The 23960-nt window shown below is 34.6% G+C and overlaps 1 protein-coding gene across 3 annotated transcripts in view; it reads left to right on the forward strand.

Moving 5' to 3' along the window:
• LOC150094872 (cAMP-dependent protein kinase regulatory subunit-like) overlaps positions 1-23960 on the forward strand; it is a 233463-nt gene that overhangs the window by 142064 nt on the left and 67439 nt on the right. For all 3 annotated transcript variants that reach the window (XM_090411482.1, XM_090411483.1, XM_090411481.1), the window contains exon 7: positions 7157-7217. In XM_090411482.1, coding sequence (XP_090267608.1) covers positions 7157-7217 — 61 coding nt within the window. The remainder of the gene's footprint in view (positions 1-7156; positions 7218-23960) is intronic.

The following is a 23960-nucleotide window of genomic DNA, read 5'->3' on the forward strand; positions in this document are numbered from 1 at the left end:
ACGAATTTACAGTCATAAAATACATATAGTTAATTCCTCATTAAGTAGGCTCAACATGTCCTCACGAATTGGGGAGAAAGGGAGAAAATCTCATATGAATGAATAAATAAATAAATTGCTCACATTATTTATAAAAATGAATGCATTTAAATTTTAATTATTAGCGTTATTTACATGATCGGCCACTCACCTTCATCACTTGATATATTTGAATCTTTAGCAACAATGCTTCTTTAATTAAAACAAAAAGTTTCGTTATTGCTTGTCCTTTATCATTTCGGAATCATAAAATTACCATGATTTAAAAAAAACTGAAAATGGATGACTTATCTCCTATTTGCTACCACCACTTCTGGTCTTGAGATCAGTTTCCTCTTATGATTGTCAGTCTACCCAAATAGCGTCATCTTCGTTCCCATTCAGGGCATTAGAGATGCTGGTTTTTAAAAAAAACTCTTGGCAATTTTTTCTGGTGAAATCATGTCCCAAGCTCTCAAAATCCAGTTGCCCAACAGTTCTAATGATGGCCTCTTAATCTTTCCTGCCAGAGTCAGGTTATAGTTACTGGCTGCCATCCACTCCATATAGAATTTTTGTATTTAATCCTTGAATGGTTTGTTGACCGATACATCCAAGACCACCAGGAATAATGGCCACATCGATCTTCACACAAAAGTTTTTTTACTATTTTTGCCATAACATTCACTATCTGTTTCTTGAAGTTTTAAACTTTTTTCATGTGCGAGGTATGTGCAAAACATTTTAATTTCTCTTTTCATAAAGTAAAATCAGAGGTGTGAGTTATATTTGAGTAAATACAGTATTTCTTTTAGGATTACACGGTGGTCAACATTCATAGTGAAGAATTTATGGAGACACAACACACACGTTAGAATAATTACTTTACTTATCATTAAGAAAGTAACATTCGATGTTTTGATATCTGTATTGAGGTCATCATCAGGGAAACATACATATGTACAGGATACAAGCTATATGACTACACTACACAAAAGTAAAATGAATCTAAACATTTGCTAATCATTTACCCTAGCTGACCTCTGGTGAAAAAAAAAAATTAAACTACATTAATGTATTTAAGTAGTGTTCTATTTTTTTTTTGGAACTGCTCCTAATGTATGGTATAGTATAGCTATGGCATTCTTTTTTTGCTTTTAATGGCATTTTTATGGAGGATCTTGTGAACTGTTTTTTTTTTTTTTATTGCAGCCAATTTTTACAAATGTTTGGCTAATAATTTCAAATTCTTGGCTCAGAACTGTTCATTGCAGCGAATTGTTAGGGCTCTGTTGTGTTGAGGGTGCTGATTACCCCTAGTTTTTGTCTTGGATGGTGGTATGAATTTTTATGTATATATTGGCCAGTGTGTAGTGTCAGTTTGTGGTAGACTGTGAAGGAGAAATATTATATATTAAATTAAATATACTACCAAATATTTCAGTTTGAAATATGAACAAACTATCATCATTGGCTTAAACAACAGCTTTTTACAAGGGTATTATTCAAAATAGTGTGAGCCACATGATGTTAAATAGCTAATAGAGTTATGCTTTCACTGAAGACAAGGTTAATTATGTAAAATAAATTGCATAAATAATTTATATTATCATACAAAAATTTAATTTATAATATTATACTCAACAGATCATTAGATAGATGTAGTATCCAGATGGTTTCTTTGGACCCTTCTGTAAATATCATTGTTGGCCTTAATTTAAAAAAAAAAAAAAATATGTTATTCGGATCAAACTTTTTCATATTTATGACAAGGATATGCAGTCATTCTGATTCAAGTTACGTAGTGAAATAAGGCCTCAGCACTCTCTTTAAATAGGTGGTCGAATTCATACCGACATCTGTGTAGAAGGCGTGTTTTAGACAAGATAATGTTGCAGTCTGCTCCATGCAGACTGCAACATTATCTTGTCTAAAACACGCCTTCTACACAGATGTCGGTATGAATTCGACCACCTATTTAAAGAGAGTGCTGAGGCCTTATTTCACTACGTAACTTGAATCAGAATGACTGCATATCCTTGTCATAAATATGAAAAAGTTTGATCCGAATAACATATTTTTTTTTTTTTTTTCTGGATTGTTCCAATCCAGACATCATATTTGCTGTGTAGAGTATAAAATTGATGTTCTTGTATTCTTTTTTTCTAGTGAACGTCCGGTTTGTCCAAAGTAGGAAAGCTGGCAGTCGCATGGAACTTGGTATACACTAGAAAGAGACATAGTTGAGTGTTTATCTTTAGAATATGGGAAATATGTGGATAGTTTATTAATAGGAATATAAGTAGCTACTAAATTATATTTTTTCAGAATTCTTGAAATAGGCTCTGAAATGCTCGAGGTGTATGGGATTGGAACTTGACGTATTGATTCTTTGTTGTTTTGGTTGGGTTTGTATGAGACAAACAGATGTTGTGTAGTCCTTTTGGAAAAGCCATTTAATTTCATATATTGTTTGATAGTATAGAGTTCTTTCTGTAAATGATGGGGAGTTGAACAATTAGTTCTAACTCGTCGAATTAAACATTTTATGATTCCTGTCTTTGAGAAGGATGATGTGCAGATTGTTACTGAGGATAAACACTCAGTTATGTCTCTTCTTGGTGTATACCAAGTTCCATATGACTGCCAGCTTTCCTACTTTGGACAAACCAGACGTTCAATAGAAAAAAGAATACAAAGGCATCAATTTTATATTTTTCATATCTGATAAGTCTGGGTTGGTGCAACGTGGAATAGTGGCAGACCACAACATTCTCTGGTCTAAAACACAGATGTCGGTATAAATTTAAATGCGTATTTAAAGAGAGTGCTGAGGCCTCACTTCACCACCCTAACTAGAATTGGAATGACTACCCATCCTTGTCAAAAATATGGGAAAGTTTGATCTGAATAACACATGATTTTTTTTTTTTTTAAATTAATGCCAATAATGATATTTACAAAGACAGAAGGTCCGAAGAAACCATCTGGATGCTACATCTAATGATCTGTTTAGTATGATATTATAAATTAAGTTTTTGTATGATAATATTATCATACAAATTTTTCAGTTTGTTAATTTCAAACTGAAAAATTGGCAGTATATTTAATAAATAATACTTTTCCATGTGTTTACATGTAGATAAGTTATAATACTATTTCACAAGTTTCACTTTCACTCAGAATTGTAAAGGAGAGGCAGCCAGAGGAAAGACATGTGACACTTATCTAGAAAAGGAAGAGAGTTGTTGTTTTTATCTCGATGGTGAATTGGATATGTTTGTGTTGTTTCAGATGGCTTAGGAAAGTATTTAATGTTTTGCAGCCGTGGGGCCAAATGGCAAAAATATCATCAACATATCTCAGCCAGACTTGGACTTCCTGGCAGAATCTAGAGCTCATTGCTTGAAGTCTTCCATGTAAAAGTTAGTTGTTTTTTTTTTTGGGGGGGGGGGTCATGAGCCCATCGCCATACCTTCTTTTTGTAGGTAAAAATATTTTGCCACATGAAATACCCAGAGCAGAGTATTGGGTGGAAATATGTTCTGCAGAAGAATAGCATCATTGATTGGGACATTAGTGAAAAGGACAGTTATGTCAAAGCTGACTAATAAATCTTCTTTTTTCAATTTCTGTTTATGAAGTGTTGTGTATTTTTTATGTAGGAGGGTGGGGGGGTTGACCTACCAACTCCTGGAGTCTGGCCGCTAGTTTCTTGGCTAAGTGATAATTAGGGCTGTCAGTTCCTTCAACTATCAGTCATAGTGGTGTATTTGTTTTGTGTATTTTTGGCAGGCCATAAATTCTGGGAGTGCAAGCATAGTTCGGTATTAGTTTCTTGTTGTTTCCTCTGGCCACATGATCAATGATTTGATTAATTCTGTTGTTTTTGTTTTTTTAGGTCTATGTAGCAGTCCTACTCAGATTTTCATTTTTATTGAAGTTATATTAGGATTTTGATACAAGAAAACAATCCAGTGTTCTCTTTATTTTCAAATATTTTTTCTTCTCCTGTGGTACATGCAGGAGCACAACTTTTCTGTTGACGAAAGATGGAATTTTCTCATATTGAGACTATTTTAATCAATCCACATTTGAGAATACAGATCTGATGTTGTTCTCAGCTATGGCTTCAGGACTTTCTAGTGAATCACTGTTAATATCCTGCCAGCTGTAGTTCAATTTTCAGGTGGAAAGAAATATCTGTTTTCATTTCAGCCAATATGTTTTACATTTGTGTTGGTTATTGTAGAGAATCCATTTCTCATTCCCAGTCATCTGTTCCAGAAACCATTCTCATACTTTATATACAAGAAGCAATGCTACTACAGTGGAAAGTTTGTAGACACCCATAAGTTCTCTGTAATAGCTCTATTGAAGTTTCTCAGATGCATTGACATGAGAAATGTTCAATTTTATCACCATTTTGTTGGTGCATAACATGTTAAGAGCCAGACTGCATGAATGACTGCTTTAAAAGTTTTGTTGTTGATATCCATATGCTGGCCTCTGTTGGAGTAGATTTTTTAAAATAATGAATTGAATTTATTGATTTTAATAAAGATATGAAGTTTTCATAGGATAATGCAATTTTTTAATTAGTGCAAGAGTTCAGTTTTAAAAATAATACTGCACATGATGCAGATATGTAAACAGTGTGCATCAATTTACTTTGAGTTGTGAAATGAAAAGGTTGTCCTCCCCTTTATTTATTTTTTTTGGTGGGGGGGGGGGTTGTGAGAGCTATTAGAGAATGAGTAGAGAGGAACCTTTCCTGAAGTATCTTCAATAAACCTAGGCATGTAATCCAAGCTAATCATCTTTCTTGTGAAAGAAGTTACTATGGATTTCCAAAAAATGGGGGTGGGAATGCTGATATTGGAATTATTTAGTATATTGAAATAAAGACCACAGCTCTTTTTGTAGTCGATTCCAGCTTTTTATTTAGATATGGGATACAAATATGATAGCAATTCAATCTGTATTGATAAATTATTGGTACCATGAAACATTTTGTGAATGACTCATTAAGTTTATTATTATTATCATCATCATCATCCCAAGATCCCCCATGGAGTCAGACTCATAATGGGAGGTCTCTTTATCATACACACACCTCATCATACCATGCCCTAAATATACTCAAATTCTCTGCAGACACCACATTCTGAGGCAGTGCATTCCAATCATTCACAACTCCATACAAAAAAAATTGCTTATTCCTTTGCTCATACTCTCCTTATACAGTTTCCAGGGATGGCCTCTTGTCCCCCCCCCCCCATCTCCCACCACTTTATGAAAAATCTCTTCAGTGTCAATCTTATAACAACCCCTTACCAACTTGTATACATCTCTATCATATCAATTCTCCCTCCTATCTGCTAGACTCCATAAATTGCATCTTCTCGACTTTTTTCATACCCCTCGTTCCAGAGGTCATAAACTACCCTAGTTAATTGCCTCTGGACCCTTTACAATATCTCTTCATCCTTTTGAAAACCAGGTAACCAAATCCATGCACAGTAGTCCATGTGTGACATAATCAAGGCCATATACAATAGAACTAGAATCTCCTTAATTCTGCAAGTCAGTGTCTTTTGCATTATTGCCAAAATTCATTGTGTTGTCTTTGCAATTTTTGCAATGTGTCCTCTATTTTAGATCCTTATTTATCATCACCCAAAGATCTCTCATTCCCTTCCAACTTTGTATCATCTGCAAACAACTGAATATTCCCATTTAAATCTTCCTCAATATTAACATATAGGTTAAACAACTATGCACCTAAAACAGACCCCTGAGGAACACCACTAGTGACTTTCCTCTTCTGGGATACTGTTACCCCATGCACACTTGCTGATATCTTTCTGATACTCAGTCTCCAATCCAATGCATCATAATATCCAACCTCATCTGCTCTAGTTTGACTATCAACTTATCATGTGGTAATCTATCAAAAGCCTTTGCAAAATCTAAGTACACTACTGTGTATTCATCTCCCTCATCCAATGCACCTTATTTTAATAAGTAAATAGATTACTAAAACATGATCGCCCTTTAGCAAATCCATGCTGTCCATTAAAAATAATCCCACTGTTATCAACCCAATTTAGGATCCTGGCTCTTACTAGTCTCTCCAGCACTTTAACCATAATGCCTTGCACACAGATTGGCCTTTAATTTGTTGCTTGAGTTCTCTCACTTTCCTTATGAAGTGGTACAATCTTGCTTTCCTTTCACTCCTTTGGAACTTGACCTATTGTAGGACACTTGTATTAAACAAATATGCCAAGGCAGATATCAACTCCCTGGCACATTCCTTCAAAATACGTGGTGATATATCATCAATTCACACATATTCACAAGGATGAAGGACTTTCATGAACTGCTCATTAAATATCTGAACTATATCCTCTGTAGCAGTTGTTCTTATACCATTTTCTCCAATCAATGCCATCCCAAATAATCTTTTTTTTTTTTTTTTTTTGCTATATATATATCAAAAAAACTCCCTAACTTATTTATTTTTTGGTTTCATTAGCTAACTGCTTCTCATACTGCACTTTCGCTACCCTTACCAACTGCGAGTCACCCTGCTTGCCTGTTCTTTGTACTCCTCATGAAATTAATTATTACCACTCATTTTATGTTGCCTCCATAATGCCTTCTTTCTCTGTATTGCATGCTAAATATTTTAACCAACACTTTTACATTTCACACATACCTTATTTAACCTGCTGACTCTTGGAATATCCTCTTTGTGATTATGAGAAGCTCAAGAGACAGCTTGAGCTTCTCATAATCACCAGCCTTGTAATTCTACATATACACCTTTCTTTACTAAGTCCTCACATGGATGGCAACCACTAAGTAATCACTTTAATCACATCATAGTCATTCTTACCTTGATGTACTCCTTGTTCAGTTTTAAATTGTTGACAGATTGTCTGCATTTGCAATATTTACATATTTAAAAACTTCTGGAACACGATATTTGAGAGGTCTATTTAAAAAAAAGGGTTTGACATCATTTTTCATTAATAAAAAAAAAATCTTTTGGCATACTTAGATGCCAATGTCTTAGAACTTTGCTTTCTGTGTATGTTTATATGTAATTTTTTTTTTTTTCCAATTAAAGGGAAGTACAATACGTAAAAGGAAATTATATGAAGAATTTCTCAGCAAAGTCTCCATTTTAGGTAATTTTCTTAAATATTTTATCAACTTAGTTTTTTGTATTAATTTGAATATGTATGTTACTAGGCAGTCTCAGTAGAGACTGCTTGGTAGAAGTAGAATAGCTGGTAAAAATGTAGTTTGGTATATATGTTTCTATAATTTTCAGTTATTAAATCAAATTACATATTTATATACATACATATATAATTATTATATGAACCTAATTATTTTTCACTTCCATAATTTTTTTTTACTCTCCCCCTCCTTTCCCCGCACATGTGTGTGTGAAGCGAAGTGAATTTTTATACTTAATTATTCAGCACTGGAATCCAATTTTAGAAATGTTGGCTTCATTTTTCTCTTTGTATTTTCCAAACCCTAACATCTGCAACACCACACAACAGTTTTTTCATGTATTGGGCTATTTATAAGTTTCGTTTCAGACAGCTTTCATAGAAGCACTATATGAATGATTGTTTGTTTTTACCTGTGCTGGAATAGAAGCAGTATGATTTAATGCAAGATGTAGTGTTCAGGAAGTAGCTTGCATCAAATCGGAACAGATTACTAAGACATGACTCATTACCTTAAGAAATAGTGTACAATTGCCGAAGAAATTTTGAGGGAAGTGTGTGGGTGGGTGGGTAGGTGGGTGGGTGGTGGTGCGGAATCTGGGGGTGGTATTGGTAAATGGGGACTTGAGGGTTTGATGGTCACATTGTTGGAGTTGTGGCTACATCATTGGAATGATTGTGGAAGTAATGTGGAGGAGCTTGAAGTGGGAGCAGGGATGTTGTGGTTCTGTTGTATGGGCCTTGATTAGGACCATACAATGTGGTCTGCATGCAGATCTTGAATTTTTTTTTTTTTTTTTTTTTTTGGGAGGGGGGATTTCTTGGAAAAGAGTTCAGAAAAGATTGATTGGAGTAGTTCAGATTTCTGGAGTTTGGGATATGATAACAAATTGAGGGAATGCCATATTGGGACCTATAGATTGGTGGTGGTGGGGGGGAATTGTCACTGGACTGAGGTTTTTCATATAACTGCATCAGAGATGTGGATAGGTAAATAAGAAGCATGGAAATTGGTGAATGAGTTTGGGACATGGTTTGATCTTTGTGACAATGGAACCCTACCACGTTTTGACACATATTGCAGTAGGCTTCCATTGTCACGATATGTGCCTTGACATCATGGACTAACATATAGAGGGTTGTCCAACCTGTGATACTGCAATTCATATGCCACAAATAATTTTTTTGTAATTTTTTTTTCACATTATATTTTTTTATTATGTAATGTGGTTGTCTATTTGAGCAATAATGAAAAAAAAATGCATATCTTATTAGCATCTTGTTTCTTTTTTTCTAGCTTTTAATTCTTTAAAAAATCCATATGCTTAATTTGTATTACTTGTTAAATGTAATGCAGAAAAAAAAAAAGAAATATACATATTTCTTTTTTTTAGTGAAGATATTTTATCCCAATTCATTGCTCATGAGAAACATTTTCATTTTTAAATAGAGAATTTTTTCTTTGTAGTTTTCTTTTAAGATGTCCATCTCTCTGCCTTCAGAGAAAACAAAGCTGGGTAACTGTCTAGTCTTTACTGCTTTATATTATGAAAATGATTCTAAAAGATGATTATGAAATGTCCATCTTTGTACATAATGAAAGTTCTTGTTTTATTATCCAATGCAATCATATAGAGATCTTTCACTTCATAATCATATTTTAGGATAATTTTCTTAATTATTTGCAGTATTGTTCTTAAAGTTCACAGACAACACAGCATTACAAATGAGTACATTTTGTCTGTTTGTGAAATGCACATAATTTTTCATGCCATATATTTATAATATGTGCACAGCACAGATTACTTTACTCGCAGTGGAAGATCTCTATATGATTGCATTGGATAATAAAACAAGAACTTTTATTATGTACAAAGATGGACAAATCTTACAGATTTTTGAAGTCTTGAATTAGATAAATTTTTAGAACATCTTTAGTCATTTACACACTAGTTTTAAGTGAATTGAATATAAAATTTGAGCTAATGTAAAGAATTAATGGAAAAGTAGAAATATATTGATCTTGTTTAAAATTTAGATACTGATGACATTTAGCTATCTGGATGTCAGCTTAGTGTATCCCTTACCAATATCCGGTAGTAGTTAGTCAGCATATGAGAGATTAAACTTGTCCCAATCTCCATGGCACTCTTCTTCATGGACCATTTTTGATAAAAACAGATCTTGTGCTTGTCACTGACTACACTGATGTTTGCTTAAAAAAGGTCCATATTATTAATTATGGTTAAAGTTTGATCAAACACACTGTCCATTATAATATCTTCAGTCAACAGACTTCAGTAAATAATGCTATTTTTGATTTTGATGTTGTTGATGCTTGGAAATTTCAGTTATAGAAACTCACTGCCATTTTAATTCATAACTTTATGAATTTGTTATATAGTAGCAGCGAAACTTCTTGATCAGCATGGGGTTGATTGGTTGTTTCTTCTTCTTCTCTTCCCCCCCCCCCCCTTTGTATTAGGGCATGTTAAAGCAGCTTGATCTCTTTGAGACTGGCTTTCATGTTCAGACTGTCCTACTCACAGTGGAGGCAACAGAAGTCATGAAATCCAGTTGTAAACTGTCTGAACAGGTGGTGTGCCCACTCTCCAACTGTAGGTTGGCTTTAGGTTCAGAACATCCATGATCTGAACCTGAAGATGGGCATGGATATTTGTGAATATCTAGGTGGGGATGAATGTCATCGTCTAATATGAGACCACCATCCTGCATTTATTCTCTAGGTAAATGAAGTCTTATGGCTGATGGTATATTTGGATATTGCATCACATGCTCAGACTTTAATGTATTTGTAAACTAGAAAATTAATAATCCTGTAAATGGTTGATCCTTTGGTTCTCTCCATATTATGAGAATGGCAAATGATATTTGTATACAGTTTATTTAGTCAGCATGGCAGAAGTCTGAGAGATGAAATACAGCACATGTAATGTGTCCAAATTATGTTCCAGATCCCTGATTTTTCAACCAGAATATCTCTTTTGATAAGATGGCAAAAGTTAGCTTTTTAAAAACTAAGAAAAAAAAAGCCCTTTTAATTTTTGAATATGCATAATTCTGGCATGAAACAAACTCATGCAGTATAAAAAAACCACAAATTGATGTATGAAGTTCACCGAGTAAAATCAAGTAAACAACTAACAAATGGAAGTTAATGTTGTGTGATACTTTTATATCACTCCTGTACATGAGAGGTTTTGGAATCTGTAACTGATTGTTGCTATATGTGTATGTGAGGAGGGAAGGAGTTAAGAGAAAAAGGAATCTGTTGATCTTTATTTTTTTTGAAAAGCTGGAGGTTGTTTCAGAGAACAGAAATAAATGGATTGAAAGATGAGTGGGAGTAGCTGGTTTAGTGGGTTGACAGTTGAACTGTAAATGGATGTTGAGTAGCTGGCTGCTGTTCATGTTATTGGGAGTTTAGCAGAAATGGAGGAAAATGCCAGTTCTGTTGAACAACCCATGGAAGTATCAATAGAAAAGGTAGAATGCAGAAATAGATCATTTGTGAGTTCAGTGGCTTGGATTTAAGAGAGAAATTATGGTTTTGATTAACTGAAATGCCTTCTTTTGAACAGCATCAAGAATTACATGTAGGTTTCTGTGGTTATTTTGAGACCACATTGTAATATAAATAAGGAGTTTATTAAAAATGAGCAATTAAAACCTGACAGTTTTCATGCGTCATAAGACATATATCATCAGGGGTAGTGTTACATAAGTTTTGGGCAAAAAAAGCCTATTAAGAATTAATTACACATTAGTTGTTTTTGATAACTTTGCAACTGTTAAATATAATTTATAAATCAGAATACAAATGATAAATTCATTACTGTATGTGTGTTGGAACATTGCTAGTTGTTACTAATCACGTTCTGTGGTATCACGCATGCCATATCCCTGGTAGTTAAATTTTTGATGCTCACTAGCAATATTCTAACATGCATACAGTAATGAATTTATCATTTGTATTCTGGTTTATCAATTATATTTAACAGTTGTGATGTTATCAAAAACATCTAATATATGTAATTAATTCTTAATACGTTTTTGTTGTGTAAAACTTTTATGTACTACTACCCATGATGATGTCTTACTACATTAAAAATTTAACTGCCATGGACCTAGGATATAGCATGTGTGATACTACAGAATGAGATAGTGACAACTAGCAATGTTCCAACATGCACACAGTAATGAATTTGTCATTTGTATTCTGGTTTATCAATTATATTTAACAGTTGTGAAGTTATCAAACACAATATATATAATTAATTGTTAATAGACTTTTGTTGTGTAAAATTTTTATGTAACACTACCCCTGATGATGTAAGTCTTACGATGCATGAAACTTGTTGGGTTTTAATAAATATTAAATATAAATATATATAAATATAAATATAAAACATATAAATAAATACTGATAATTATATTACACAAAAATGAGTTATAAATTTCATACAAATTGCAATATGTTTTTGGCAAAAGTTACAAATTTCTTAAGGATGTAGTTAAGGAATGAATGGACAGTGCTTACAGAAAACTATGCAGGAAGACATTTCAGTATGGAATATGTCCACCCCAAACTATAATGCAGCTTTCACACATACCATGCTTAGCACCAAGTGATTCAGTAGTTCTTGAAGCAAACTGGTCCGCTTCTCCTTCAGAGCAGTTTAGGAAATTTTGAACAGCAATGCATCTCCCTATTGTGTCCCAAATGTGTTCTATGGGGCTGAGATCAGATGAGGGGTACATGCTGGCCATTTGATTCGATTAATATCATCAGTCTCCAGAAGTATCTCCACTGCTTGTATGATGTGATGTGCAATTGTCATCCATCAAATGAAATTCTTTACTTATAGCACCACAGAACATTCGAACATGATGTTGAAGAACTTCATTGCAATATTGTTATACAGTCATAGTTCCTTCTTTCCAGCCCATGTAACTCAGCACATCCATTAAGCATAATGCCGCTACACACCATGACTCCAGCACTACCATATCTATCCTTTCAAGACCATACATCTTTGTGATGGAAGCAGCACCACTATCACGCAAGATCAAATGTTCTCTAAACTCAGAGTCATCACGTAAGATCAAGTGTCACCTAAAAGTCGACTCTTGCAAGCTAAACTGACATAGTGTGTCATTTTGCTGTTATAACCAAAAATCTGGTAGCGCAAGGACTCTACTAGATTTTTGCTGCCCAGAGCCTGGATACAACACTATGTGAGATTCCAAACTCTCTGGCGCCTTCAAGCTTTTCAGTAATTCTCCCCTGTGTGAAATCATCTAGATGCCTTTGAGACATTACAAGATATACAAATTTGCAATTTTATTCCATCACGAAAAGAGCTTTCTTCAAACACAATTTGCTTAACGCAGCCTTTTGTCTTTTATCCTGTTAAGTGTTACCACATGACCCCTTTGCACATGTTTTGAAAATCTGAATGTGTACTGCTTTCCACTTGAAATCATCAGTTATACAAATTGCCACAAGCTAATTCATCTGAATTTGGGGTTATAATCTTCAGGAATAGTGTTGTCCTTAGGTTTTGGACACCAGCATATGAGGAGGTTACCCAAAAATAACTGAAATCTGAACTTGGCATCATTCTGTGTTATGAACTAGTTCGTTGTTCTGGTTGCTTTTTTGTTAGTGCTTACAAGTAAGTTTGGCTGACCACAAGGAATGTGTGAAATTTTGTTTTCTTTTGGGTAAAACTGCAGCTGAAACTATTTTTATGTTTTGGCAAGTCTTTAAGGATAATGCTTTAGATAAAATGCAGATGTATAAGTGGTTTTCCCAATTTGAAAAATGGGGACATTCAGTTGAAGACCAACCATGATCTGGCCAACCTTTGATAAGCAGAAATGATGAAAATATCGAAAAGGTTTGCATGCATGCAATCAATGAAGATCATCGAAAGACCATTGAGAAAGTTTCTGAAGAGATGAATTTGTCGTGGAGTTTGTGTCAGCTAATTTTAACAAAAGATTTGTGTTTTGTTTGCTCACAGAGTATTAGAAAAAAAAAATGTGAATGTTTACCACAATTTCAGGGAGCAAGTTCTTAATGACCAGATCTTTCAAAAGTTGTGACCGGGAATGAGTCTTGGTGCTACGGTTATGATCCAGAAACAAAACAACCATCAGGCCAATGGAAATATGTAACTTCACCAATACCCAAGAAAGCACGTCAAGTTTAATCAAACATCAAGACAATGTTGAATTGTTTTCTGTTGAATTTGTTTCCTCCTGTACAGATAGTGACGAAAATGGCCAGAAATGTGGAGTAACAGAGATTGGTTGCTGCACCATGACAATGCCCCCAGCCCACATGGCCTTGTCTGTCCAACAGTTCTTGACAAAAAACAACATGGTGCTTGTCCCCCACCCTCCCTACTCACCCAATCTCTCTCTCCCTCTCTCTCCGTGTGACTTTTTTTTATTCCCATGGATAAAGAAAACTATGAAAGCGTGTAGCAATTCGTTGATGTGGAAGAAGTGAAAGAAAAGTTGCTGGAGACCATAAACAGTATTCCATTGAAGTCCCGGAACTGTTTCCTGGAAAAAATGTTCGGACAAGTGCATTGACTCACATGAAGAGTACTTTGAAGGAGACTAGAATGTGGTATTATATTCTAGGCCTTCCTCTAGTCATGATGTAGTATAGTAGAGGACAGCATGATTAATGTGCCAGCCAATTGGAAACCTTTGGATGCTTTATTGTCAGCTATAGTCCTGTGTACCATCTGGCAGCTGGCTTGTTAATCTGCTTTGCTGTTCCCTTGAATACAGGAGGCTCTGAATTTCTACAGTATGTTTGGCCTACCCTAGTAGCATATCACTTACAGTACTACGTGTTTGAAGAGGGGAAGTAGGGGAAAGATGCTAAATCTCTGCTCGAGAACAAACATAGCATCAACCACTTTAGGTTTCCAGTAAGAAAAGAGGCAGTGTTTCAGTGTGTAGTGAAGGTCATCTAATGCATTTGAGCAGGTGTGAACATGCTGTAATGAGCTGAAGCCTACATGGAAAGTAGTAGAGCATTTAGCAAATATGTCCCTTCTGATAAATTATTCATGAGAGCAAAAAATTTTTCCTTTTGCAGAAATCTAAGATTTATTTTTGATTGGTTTATTTGCTATTATGGCCAAAGCAACTAAGGCTATGAGGTCAGGGTATTATATTTGCTAATTATCTGCTCATCTGGCTGGTTTGCCTGTTTATGAGATGAAAAAAACCAGTTTTCAGAATAAAAAAAAAAGCTCTTATACTTCAATGAGACTGGCTATTTATATGGCTTGTTACTGAATGAGCTACAGAGGACTCTAAAAATGTTATAGTCAGGTTACATCAATGCCAGTTATGAAAATGAAAACAGGAATTTCATTTTTATTTTCATTATATATTCATAATAGATAATCTAAAATGGCTGAACTGGTAATTAGTTTATGGAATTAACAACGCATATAAAGTATATTAATTAAAGGTAACTTTAATGAATAACTTCTATATTTCGGCAAAGTCACATTGCCATCTTCAGGAACATAAAGATATGGTATGTGCATGCAGGCACTAACACAAAGCAAATGAGGAAGAAAGCAAGAAATTAATATTGTTCCTATAGTCCTAATGGTGCCCTCTTGCAGGCTAATTTGGTAGTCTTGGCAGTTGGGCTGAAGTTCTCATAATATAAGTCTCCCAAATTTGGGGTAGTTTCATGCACCCAAATTTGTTGAGGTTAGGAACGTTTTTTAGAGCTGCTGAAGATTCTTTGAATAATCTTTCGTATTCAAACTTGCTGCGATGAATTATTTTTGTTTTCTTCCAACGAATTTTATGGTGGGTATCTAAGGCACGGTCTGCCAGCCCAGAGCGGCTGTACTGGTGAAACCAGATGTAGTCTTTGTGTTCTGAAATCCTGATATTTGTTGTTCTGCCTGTTTGGCCAAAGTAGGACAATTTGCAGCTGCAAGGGACCTGGTATACACCAAGAAGGTCTAGGGGAAGTGGTTGGTCTTTGGTAGAGCAGATAAGGGATGCCAACTTTTTATATGGTCTGTAACAGGAAGTAAGGTCATATTTTTTGAGGATATTGGTTATTTTTTCAGAGGTGCCCTGGATGTAGGGGATGGTGATAGACTTGGTGTAATCTTTATTGTGGAGGTGGGGGGGAGGAGGTTGTGGTTTACTGGTTTTAGTATTTTTTGGATTTTTTTGGGGTTATAGCCATTGGCTAAGAAAGTGTTGAGGATGTGGTTTAGTTCAGTAGTCAGGGCCTTGTCATCTGAGCAGATTAATTTTGCCCTGTTATATAGTGTTTTTATAACCCCATATTGTTGTGAGGGGGGGGGGATTGCTGGTGAATGTATCTGCCAGTATGGGTGGGTTTTCTGTAAACAGAGAAAACCAAAGATCCATCAAGGCTTGCAGGTGATTAAAATGTCTAGGAAGGGGAGGGTGTTGTTTTCCCCTTTTTCTAAGGTGAACTGGACTCTGGGGTGTTGGTTTGTTTAAGTGTGTTAGGAAGGAGTGGAGTGTGTCTGAGCCATGTGGGTAAATAGCAAACACATCATCCACCACACCACAGACTCCTTAAGAAAGTCACTTCTTGGCCTGTGGAAGTCACCAACAAACTGAAACCTTATAACTCTAGACCACCCCGATTATATGGACTCCCAAAAATACATAAACAAAATGTGCCATTGCATCCCATAGTGGATGGCATTGATTCCCCCCACATATAAATTAGCCAAACATTTAGCCAAAACGCTCACACACACTACACTGGCAACACACCATCATACATAAAAAAACTCAGCCCACTTTAAAGCCAGTATAGAAAACCTCACACTCCAACACTGACATAATGTTCAGTTTTGACGTCTCCTCCCTATTCACTAAATTTCCCACTCAAAGAAACCCTTGACTCATCCAAGTCAAGTTTCCTCCCGATATCTCAGTCCTATTTCAGTTCACAATGAACTCAGGCTATTTCGTTTGGCAAGGAAAGTTCTACAAACAGATAGAGGGGACAGCCATGGGTTCACCACTTTCCCCACCCTTGGCCAATTTCTTTATGGAGACATTTGAAGAGAAAGCCTTAAACGCCGCCTCACAAAAACCCACTATTTGGCTTCGTTATGTGGATGATGTGTTTGCTATTTGGCCACATGGCTCAGACACACTCCACTCCTTCCTAACACACTTAAACAACCAACACCCCAGAATCCAGTTCACCTTAGAAAAAGAGGAAAACAACACCCTTCCCTTCCTAGACACTTTAATCACCCGCCAGCTTGATGGATCTTTGGTTTTCTCTGTTTACAGAAAACCCACCCATACTGGCAGATACATTCACCAACAATCCCTCCCCCCCTCACAATAATATGGGGTTATAAAAACACTATATAACAGGGCAAAATTAATCTGCTCAGATGACAAGGCCCTGACTACTGAACTAAACCACATCCTCAACACTTTCTTAGCCAATGGCTATAACCCCAAAAAAATCCAAAAAATACTAAAACCAGTAAACCACAACCTCCCCCCTCCACAATAAAGATTACACCAAGTCTATCACCATCCCCTACATCCAGGGCACCTCTGAAAAAATAACCAATATCCTCAAAAAATATGACCTTACTTCCTGTTACAGACCATATAAAAAGTTGGCATCCCTTATCCGCTCTACCAAAGACCAACCACTTCCCCTAGACCTACCTGGTGTATACCAGGTCCCTTGCAGCTGCAAATTTCCTACTTTGGCCAAACAGGCAGAACAACAAATATCAGGATTTCAGAACACAAAGACTACATCCGGTTTCACCAGTACAGCCGCTCTGGGCTGGCAGACCATGCCTTAGATACCCACCATAAAATTCATTGGAAGAAAACAAAAATAATTCATCGCAGCAAGTTTAAATACGAAAGATTATTCAAAGAATCTTCAGCAGCTCTAAAAAACGTTCCTAACCTCAACAAATTTGGGTGCATGAAACTACCCCAAATTTGGAAGACGTACATTATGAGAACTTCAGCCCAATTGCCAAGACTACCAAATTAGCCCGCAAGAGGGCACCATTAGGACTTTAGGAACAATATTAGTTTCTTGCTTTCTTCGTCATTTGCTTTGTGTTAGTGCCTGCGTGTACATACCATATCTTTATGTTCCTGAAGATGGCAATGTGACTTTGCCGAAATATAGAAGTTATTCATTAAAGTTACCTTTAATTAATATACTTTATATGCGTTGTTAATTCCGTAAACTAATTACCAGTTATGTCTAACCAACGTATAAGCCTTGCTACTAGAATAATAAAATGGCTGAATAAAGGAATTCAACTATTTATTTCACTTTATGCATTCTTTCACTACATTCCATTTTACTACCATCCTTGAAGACAGAAAGACTATCTCTTAATTATGTTCATTGCTAATTTAGCTTTTACTAATGCTCTACACTTTACCCAGGGATGGCAAATCACTGGCATGCAAAAGCATTTACTTAATTCAGAAGGAAATTCTAGTTAAAATTTCACATGAGATGGAAAGAACTTTATTAAGTCCTTCTCATGCACTACTAAGGTAACAAGTCTCACAGGTAACAATACTTTTTTCTCCTTAGTTCAGCTTTTCTCTTGCAGAATAGATAAACTGGTTCACAAAATAATTTTCAACAGACACAACAGTGTCATAAACAAGGCTGACCATGTTAATGAATTTCTATACATCCTGAATAGGAATTCTTTTCAAATGATATTTTGAAAAGAATCGCAAATTAGCACATAGATGTGTGCGTGTGTGTGTGTGTGTGTATGCGTGCACAAGATCTGCAAAGTAATAGTACTTATCCAGTGAAAGATGATTACTGTGAATGCTCTGTGCAGTGGAACACAGAAATGACTATAATTACTATGAAAAATTACCATCGATTGGTTTAAGAGGACTTATCAAAAAGCAGTAAGCATTAATATACTAAAAATTTCAAGGCAGATATTAAATTTATGCAGTTCTTCTGTCAGTAAAAACCAGATATATTTCTACAAGATATATTTCAGTTATAAGAACTATCTGAAGAAAAATGCATAGCCAGTTCTCACTATGCCAAATACCATCATAGCAGACCATTATATAAATTCTTCAGTCTGCAAAGGTTTGCTATACAAGTTAACTATAATTTCTAATTTTAGCCACTGTTATTTTTGAATTTCAGGTATTTTAAAGGTTGATGTGAAACTTGTGTAGAGAATTATTTTTGAAATTGACAGTCCTTTATTATAAACAGTGGTTCTTAATGTTTTTAATTCTGCAGATTCCATCTGAAGCAGTCCAGAAAGTCAGATATACGTTGGCCATTTCTACAATTTGAATAACTTTATATTAATATTCCGGGAAAAAAAATTTAATTTCTTACAGTCATGGACCCTCCTGCCTAGGCATTTCAGATTCTAGGGTTCTGTGGAATACAGGTTAAGAAATATTGCTATACATTTTGGAAAATTATGGAGACAACTACCATGTTTGAGTAAAACTTTAGTTTAATATAAACCAAAATCTACACTCAACGTTTCGACCATCATATCAAGGTCATCTTCTGGAGCATATACACTATATACAGAGAAACAAGCTGCACTACAATCTACATGGTTTGCTAAAGTCACTGACCACCGTTACAACACTTATTGGCCTGACCTCTGGTGAAGAAAAAAAAAAACAACCTTTTCTACATCAGTGCTAGAGTCTTATTATTATTATCTATTGGTTACAAAATTACATTTGGCTGGAGAGCAACATGTTTATATATATGTGTTAAAAACATGATTATACATATAAATTTCAACTAGTTGGTATGAAATAGTTTCCAATACTAGCTGAAGGTTGCTTAAAGTCCTAAAATATGCTAAAAAAAAATGCTGCTATAAGCAGTTAGGTTTATTGGGAGCATCATAAACATCTCCATGCCTGCAGGACTTGAACATACAGCATTTAGCATAAAGTGATAATATTTGTCACCTGTATCCCTGGAGCATATACACTATATACAGAGAAACAAGCTGCACTACAATCTACATGGTTTGCTAAAGTCTTGTTTATTTAAAAAAAAAAACCTAAAAATTTAAGAAGAAATTTAATTATTATTCTTTTATGTTGGATAATGCTTAATGATTCAAAAATGATATGACTGAATAAAAACATCATGTTGTCTCATGGTTGGAACACTTTAATTTTAAAAAAAAAATGAAAGAAACTTGATGTTTTGACAATGGCCGATCTCACAGTTCTTTTCAAGAGTGGTATAAAATGAAGTTATATTAAAAAGAAGCACACAGTGATTAAGCAATGCAGATGTCAATAAACAACTATTTAAAGCATATGGCAATTCGTTTTTGAGAATGTTACTTTATATTATAAGCTGTTCTACTTGTGCTTATCTGTTCTAGTGACATAATATGTTTTTAAACCATATTCTGCATCTTTTAATAAGACTATAATAAACGACCCAATTGAATTAAATCAGACAATTTCAGTTTAATAATTTCTGGCTTCTTTTTACAAGAATGACTTTTTTTTGTCACCCTAGAAAGGCACTGTGTTCTAGGGTGACAATTTCATGATTGTAGAGTTTGTCCATTGTAAGAGATATGATATTATCACTTTATCTTGATTAATGTTCCTGAATGATTTCTGCATTATGTTGAAAAATTATAAAGTAGGGTAACTGGATAAGTTTTTTACCACAATTAAGTGTTAAGTTTCAGTTCGGTCAATAAAAAAAGATTGATTTGTCTGGAGGCGAGCTTTTGTAAAACATGCTGCACCCAGCATTTAGAGTAAACAGTAAAATACTCAGCTACCCACTCTGTGCAGTTGGTGTATCTGCTTTCCAACCAACAGGCTGCAGATTCGAATTCCTTTATGGATGTGGATGTTTGATTGTCTTTAGGGTGAGAGAGAATTTCATCACCTAGTGGGAAAGACTTCTGATGCAGATGTTCTATGTTTCTCTTTAGAGCTGGATTTCAGGATTATCTAAAAAATAAATAAAAATACAAAAAAAATTTAATAAAAATAGGAAAAATATCCTATTTTTATTAAAGGATATTTAATAAAATATTTGTAAACAACTGTAAACCTATAGTACTAATGTAATATAAGTTTACAACACTTTATAGATGGGAATTACATTAAAAAAAAAAAAAACTCTACAGTGGTGGCTTTTACCAACTGTACTACTGAAGTAAGCCAATTTTTGTCTAATTTTACTTCATGTTAATGAAATGCTCATTATTCCTCTCCCTTTCAATGTGAAAACACAAAAGATGGAATGACCAGAAATTAGCCTTGTTTTAGGGTTAGACTGTATTTGTCTTCTAAATCACATTCTGTTAAAACTCTTATTCATCCAGCTCACTCTACTGAAGCATTATTAACAGTTCATTGCATCAAACACCAATAGCTTCAGTGGGTCTTTTGTCATCAAGCTCAGTCATTAACATTTTTCCATTGCATACGTCTTAAGAGGTTGTCAACTGTATTGCTATTTGTTATGTTAAAGTGTGTCTGAACAAAATAAAATTCCAAACGGCTTAAGTCTATTGGTTTCTGAGTGGCTTTTTACCAAATTAATAAACTTACCTCCTTTCCGTGTTCTGTAAAGGAAGTTTGACCTCCTCCCTTGACCCACCCTGTTGTCTATCTAATCACCCATTCATTGTTAGCAGGATTTGATCTACATCCATTTTCATGACCCTGGATTTGCTATCATGCTGTCTCCTCGAAACATACAGTTCTAAAGCATAAAAGCTGTTTTATTGTAGAGTAGTTATATAGAGAAATCTGTGAAACCTTGCTACATCTGCACAATTTAAATAGATCTGATGTACTTGAGTTAAATCGTACTAGTTAAAACAAATTAACTTTATTATGGGAAATTTCTTCACATACTGTATTTATTTTTTTGAATTTATGCTAAAAATGACCCTGTCATATTTAGCATTATACTTGGGCAAAATTTTTTGCCCCAGTATAATGATACTTGATACTTGGGCAAAAATTTTGTGCACTTCAACTTGTAACATTAAGTGTACCATTATATTTATTTTTATTTAAATGTCCATGTTTCAATTCATTGGAATCTGCCACCCATTTTTGCCTTTGATATCACTGAAGTGGAAACAAACCTAAAGGCAGAGTAGAAAAGTTAAGTGTAAACTTCATGTAAACACAAGAGTACCTTATGATTAACTTCCTATTGACAATTTTTCTCCTAATTAGTCTGTTATCTGTCATAATTCTAGTATTATGAGATCTTATATTTCAGTCTTTTAAGTCACTGCTAACTAACAATCCACCTGAATTGTTAGTTAGCAGTGAGTTTTGCATATTTTATCTGCATCATTGCATCAAACACCTGTTTTTCTAACCACCTCCATTCTGTTTAAGTGATCATATTATTATGGTCTACCTAAAATACATAAGACAGATATTCCTCTTCGCCCTATGGTGGATTGTATTGATTCTCCTACTTATCGCATAGCCAAATATCTAGCTAAATTATTGAAAACACACATAGGCAACTCATGCGCTTTTTTTTTGAAAAACTCTTCGGATTTCTTAAATAAATCGAATAACATCGCATTACAACCTACAGATCTTATGGTTAGCTTTGATATAGAATCTTTATATACAAATGTACCTCTCAAAGAGACTTTAGAATTATTTGCTGATATCTTCCCACAAGACATTACAAAGTTATTTGATTTTGTAATGCACTCTGGATATTTCTTATGTCAAAACAAATTTTACAGCCAAGTGGAAGGAACAGCCATGGGAAGTCCACTCTCTCCTGCTCAAGCCAATTTTTATTTGGAACAATTAGAAGAAGTCCTGTTCTCATCTATATTCACTCAACCATCCTTTTGGGTTAGATATATAGACGACATCTTTGCTATATGGCCTCATAACAGAGACGCCTTACCTTCCTTTTTAAGCAGTATCAATTCCTTACATCCTCTTATAAAGTTTAACCATGGAGATTGAAAAAGACAACAAGTTATCATTTTTAGACTTCCTTCTCATCCGTTCACCTTCAGGTATTCTTACAACAACAGTTTACAGAAAACCAAGTTTCACAGGTCATTATATTCTCAAAGAATCTGCCCATCATCCTTGTCAAAAAACAGGAATCATAAAATGTTTAATCCGACGAGCCAAAATTAATTGTTCAATTTCTCATTTATTACAGAAAGAACTTTCGACTATCAAACATCACATGAAAATAAACTGCTTCTCCGAAAAGAGTACACAACATCTTTTCGATTCTTACAATCCAACACAAAACAGCAAAGATTCAATACGTCGAGTTCCAATTTCTTACATTTCCAGGATTTCAGAACCAATTTCAAGAATTCTGAAGAAATATGATTTAACAGCCACTTATACACCTATTAACAAATTATCCACCCATTTTCCTTCTTCTAAAGATAAACGCTCAACTATGTCTCTACCTGGTGTGTATCAAGTTCCGTGTAACCGTAATCTTTCCTACTTTGGACAAACTGGATGCTCTATAGAAAAAAGAATTCAAGAGCGTCAATCATCCATTCAACACAACAAACCTGAGAAATGTGGATTAGCTCAACACGGAATAGAAACAAGCCACAACATCCTTTGGTCCAAGACTTGCCTCCTACACAGATGTAACTATAAATTCGAACATTTATTTAAAGAAAGTGTGGAGGCCTTACTTCAACGTCCTAACTTGAATCGTAATGACTGTATATCTGTATCAAAAATTTGGGAAAGTTTAATCAGGATAACACATTATTTATTTATTTTTTTAAATTTTATTAGTCTAATGTTATTTAAGATTATTACATGAATTTCTGAATTAATATCTTTAATTTAATCATGACTCTAATAAAAAAAAAAAAATTACTCTTTTAATACTTAGCGATATGACATTACGCGGCTTGTTCTATTTGTGAATGATCAATTGTTCGTATTCCACCTTGTTTTTTAAAACTATTTCTATGTAGCCGCTGAAGATGGTCTGTAATATTCAGACTGAAATATTTGGCAAATTAAATAATATTCTTGTGTAAATGTGTATATATATTATAAGCTGGAATCTCTTCACTAAAAACTAATTTCCACATCCACTTTACTAACATCCGTGGCATTAACACAAACATAAATGATGTTCATCATCTGCAGTCTTCCAGATCAGACATTCTTTCTGACAGAAATGATTGCAGCTATATCTCTATCTCCAATGACTAAACTACACACTAATGATTCTTTTCACCACAATATCTGGCATTATCTGCCAGAGAATAGCTAATTTAGAATCCTTGCTTCTGACTTTATGGCTCAAGGTTTCTTTGTCCCATTTAGTAACATTCATTTGTTGCATTTACTGGTCTCCAATCACTTATAAATTCTGTGATCTCTTCACATTCCACGAAACTTGATCATCTGCATATCTAAATAGTGAGGTCATCTTTCTAGATGACCTCAATGTCCATAATTCCAATTGGCTTCCCTATTCCAACACCACTGACTAAGCTGTACAAGAAGCAGAAGTCTTTGCTATAAGTAATGATCTAACACAAATCGTATGTCCACTTACTCGAATTCCTGATAACCTCT

The sequence above is a fragment of the Typopeltis vanoorti genome, chromosome 21 (assembly GCF_054136105.1).
Source record: "Typopeltis vanoorti isolate ZY-2024b chromosome 21, IOZ_Tvanoo_1.0, whole genome shotgun sequence".
In the NCBI taxonomy this organism is placed as follows: domain Eukaryota; kingdom Metazoa; phylum Arthropoda; class Arachnida; order Uropygi; family Thelyphonidae; genus Typopeltis; species Typopeltis vanoorti.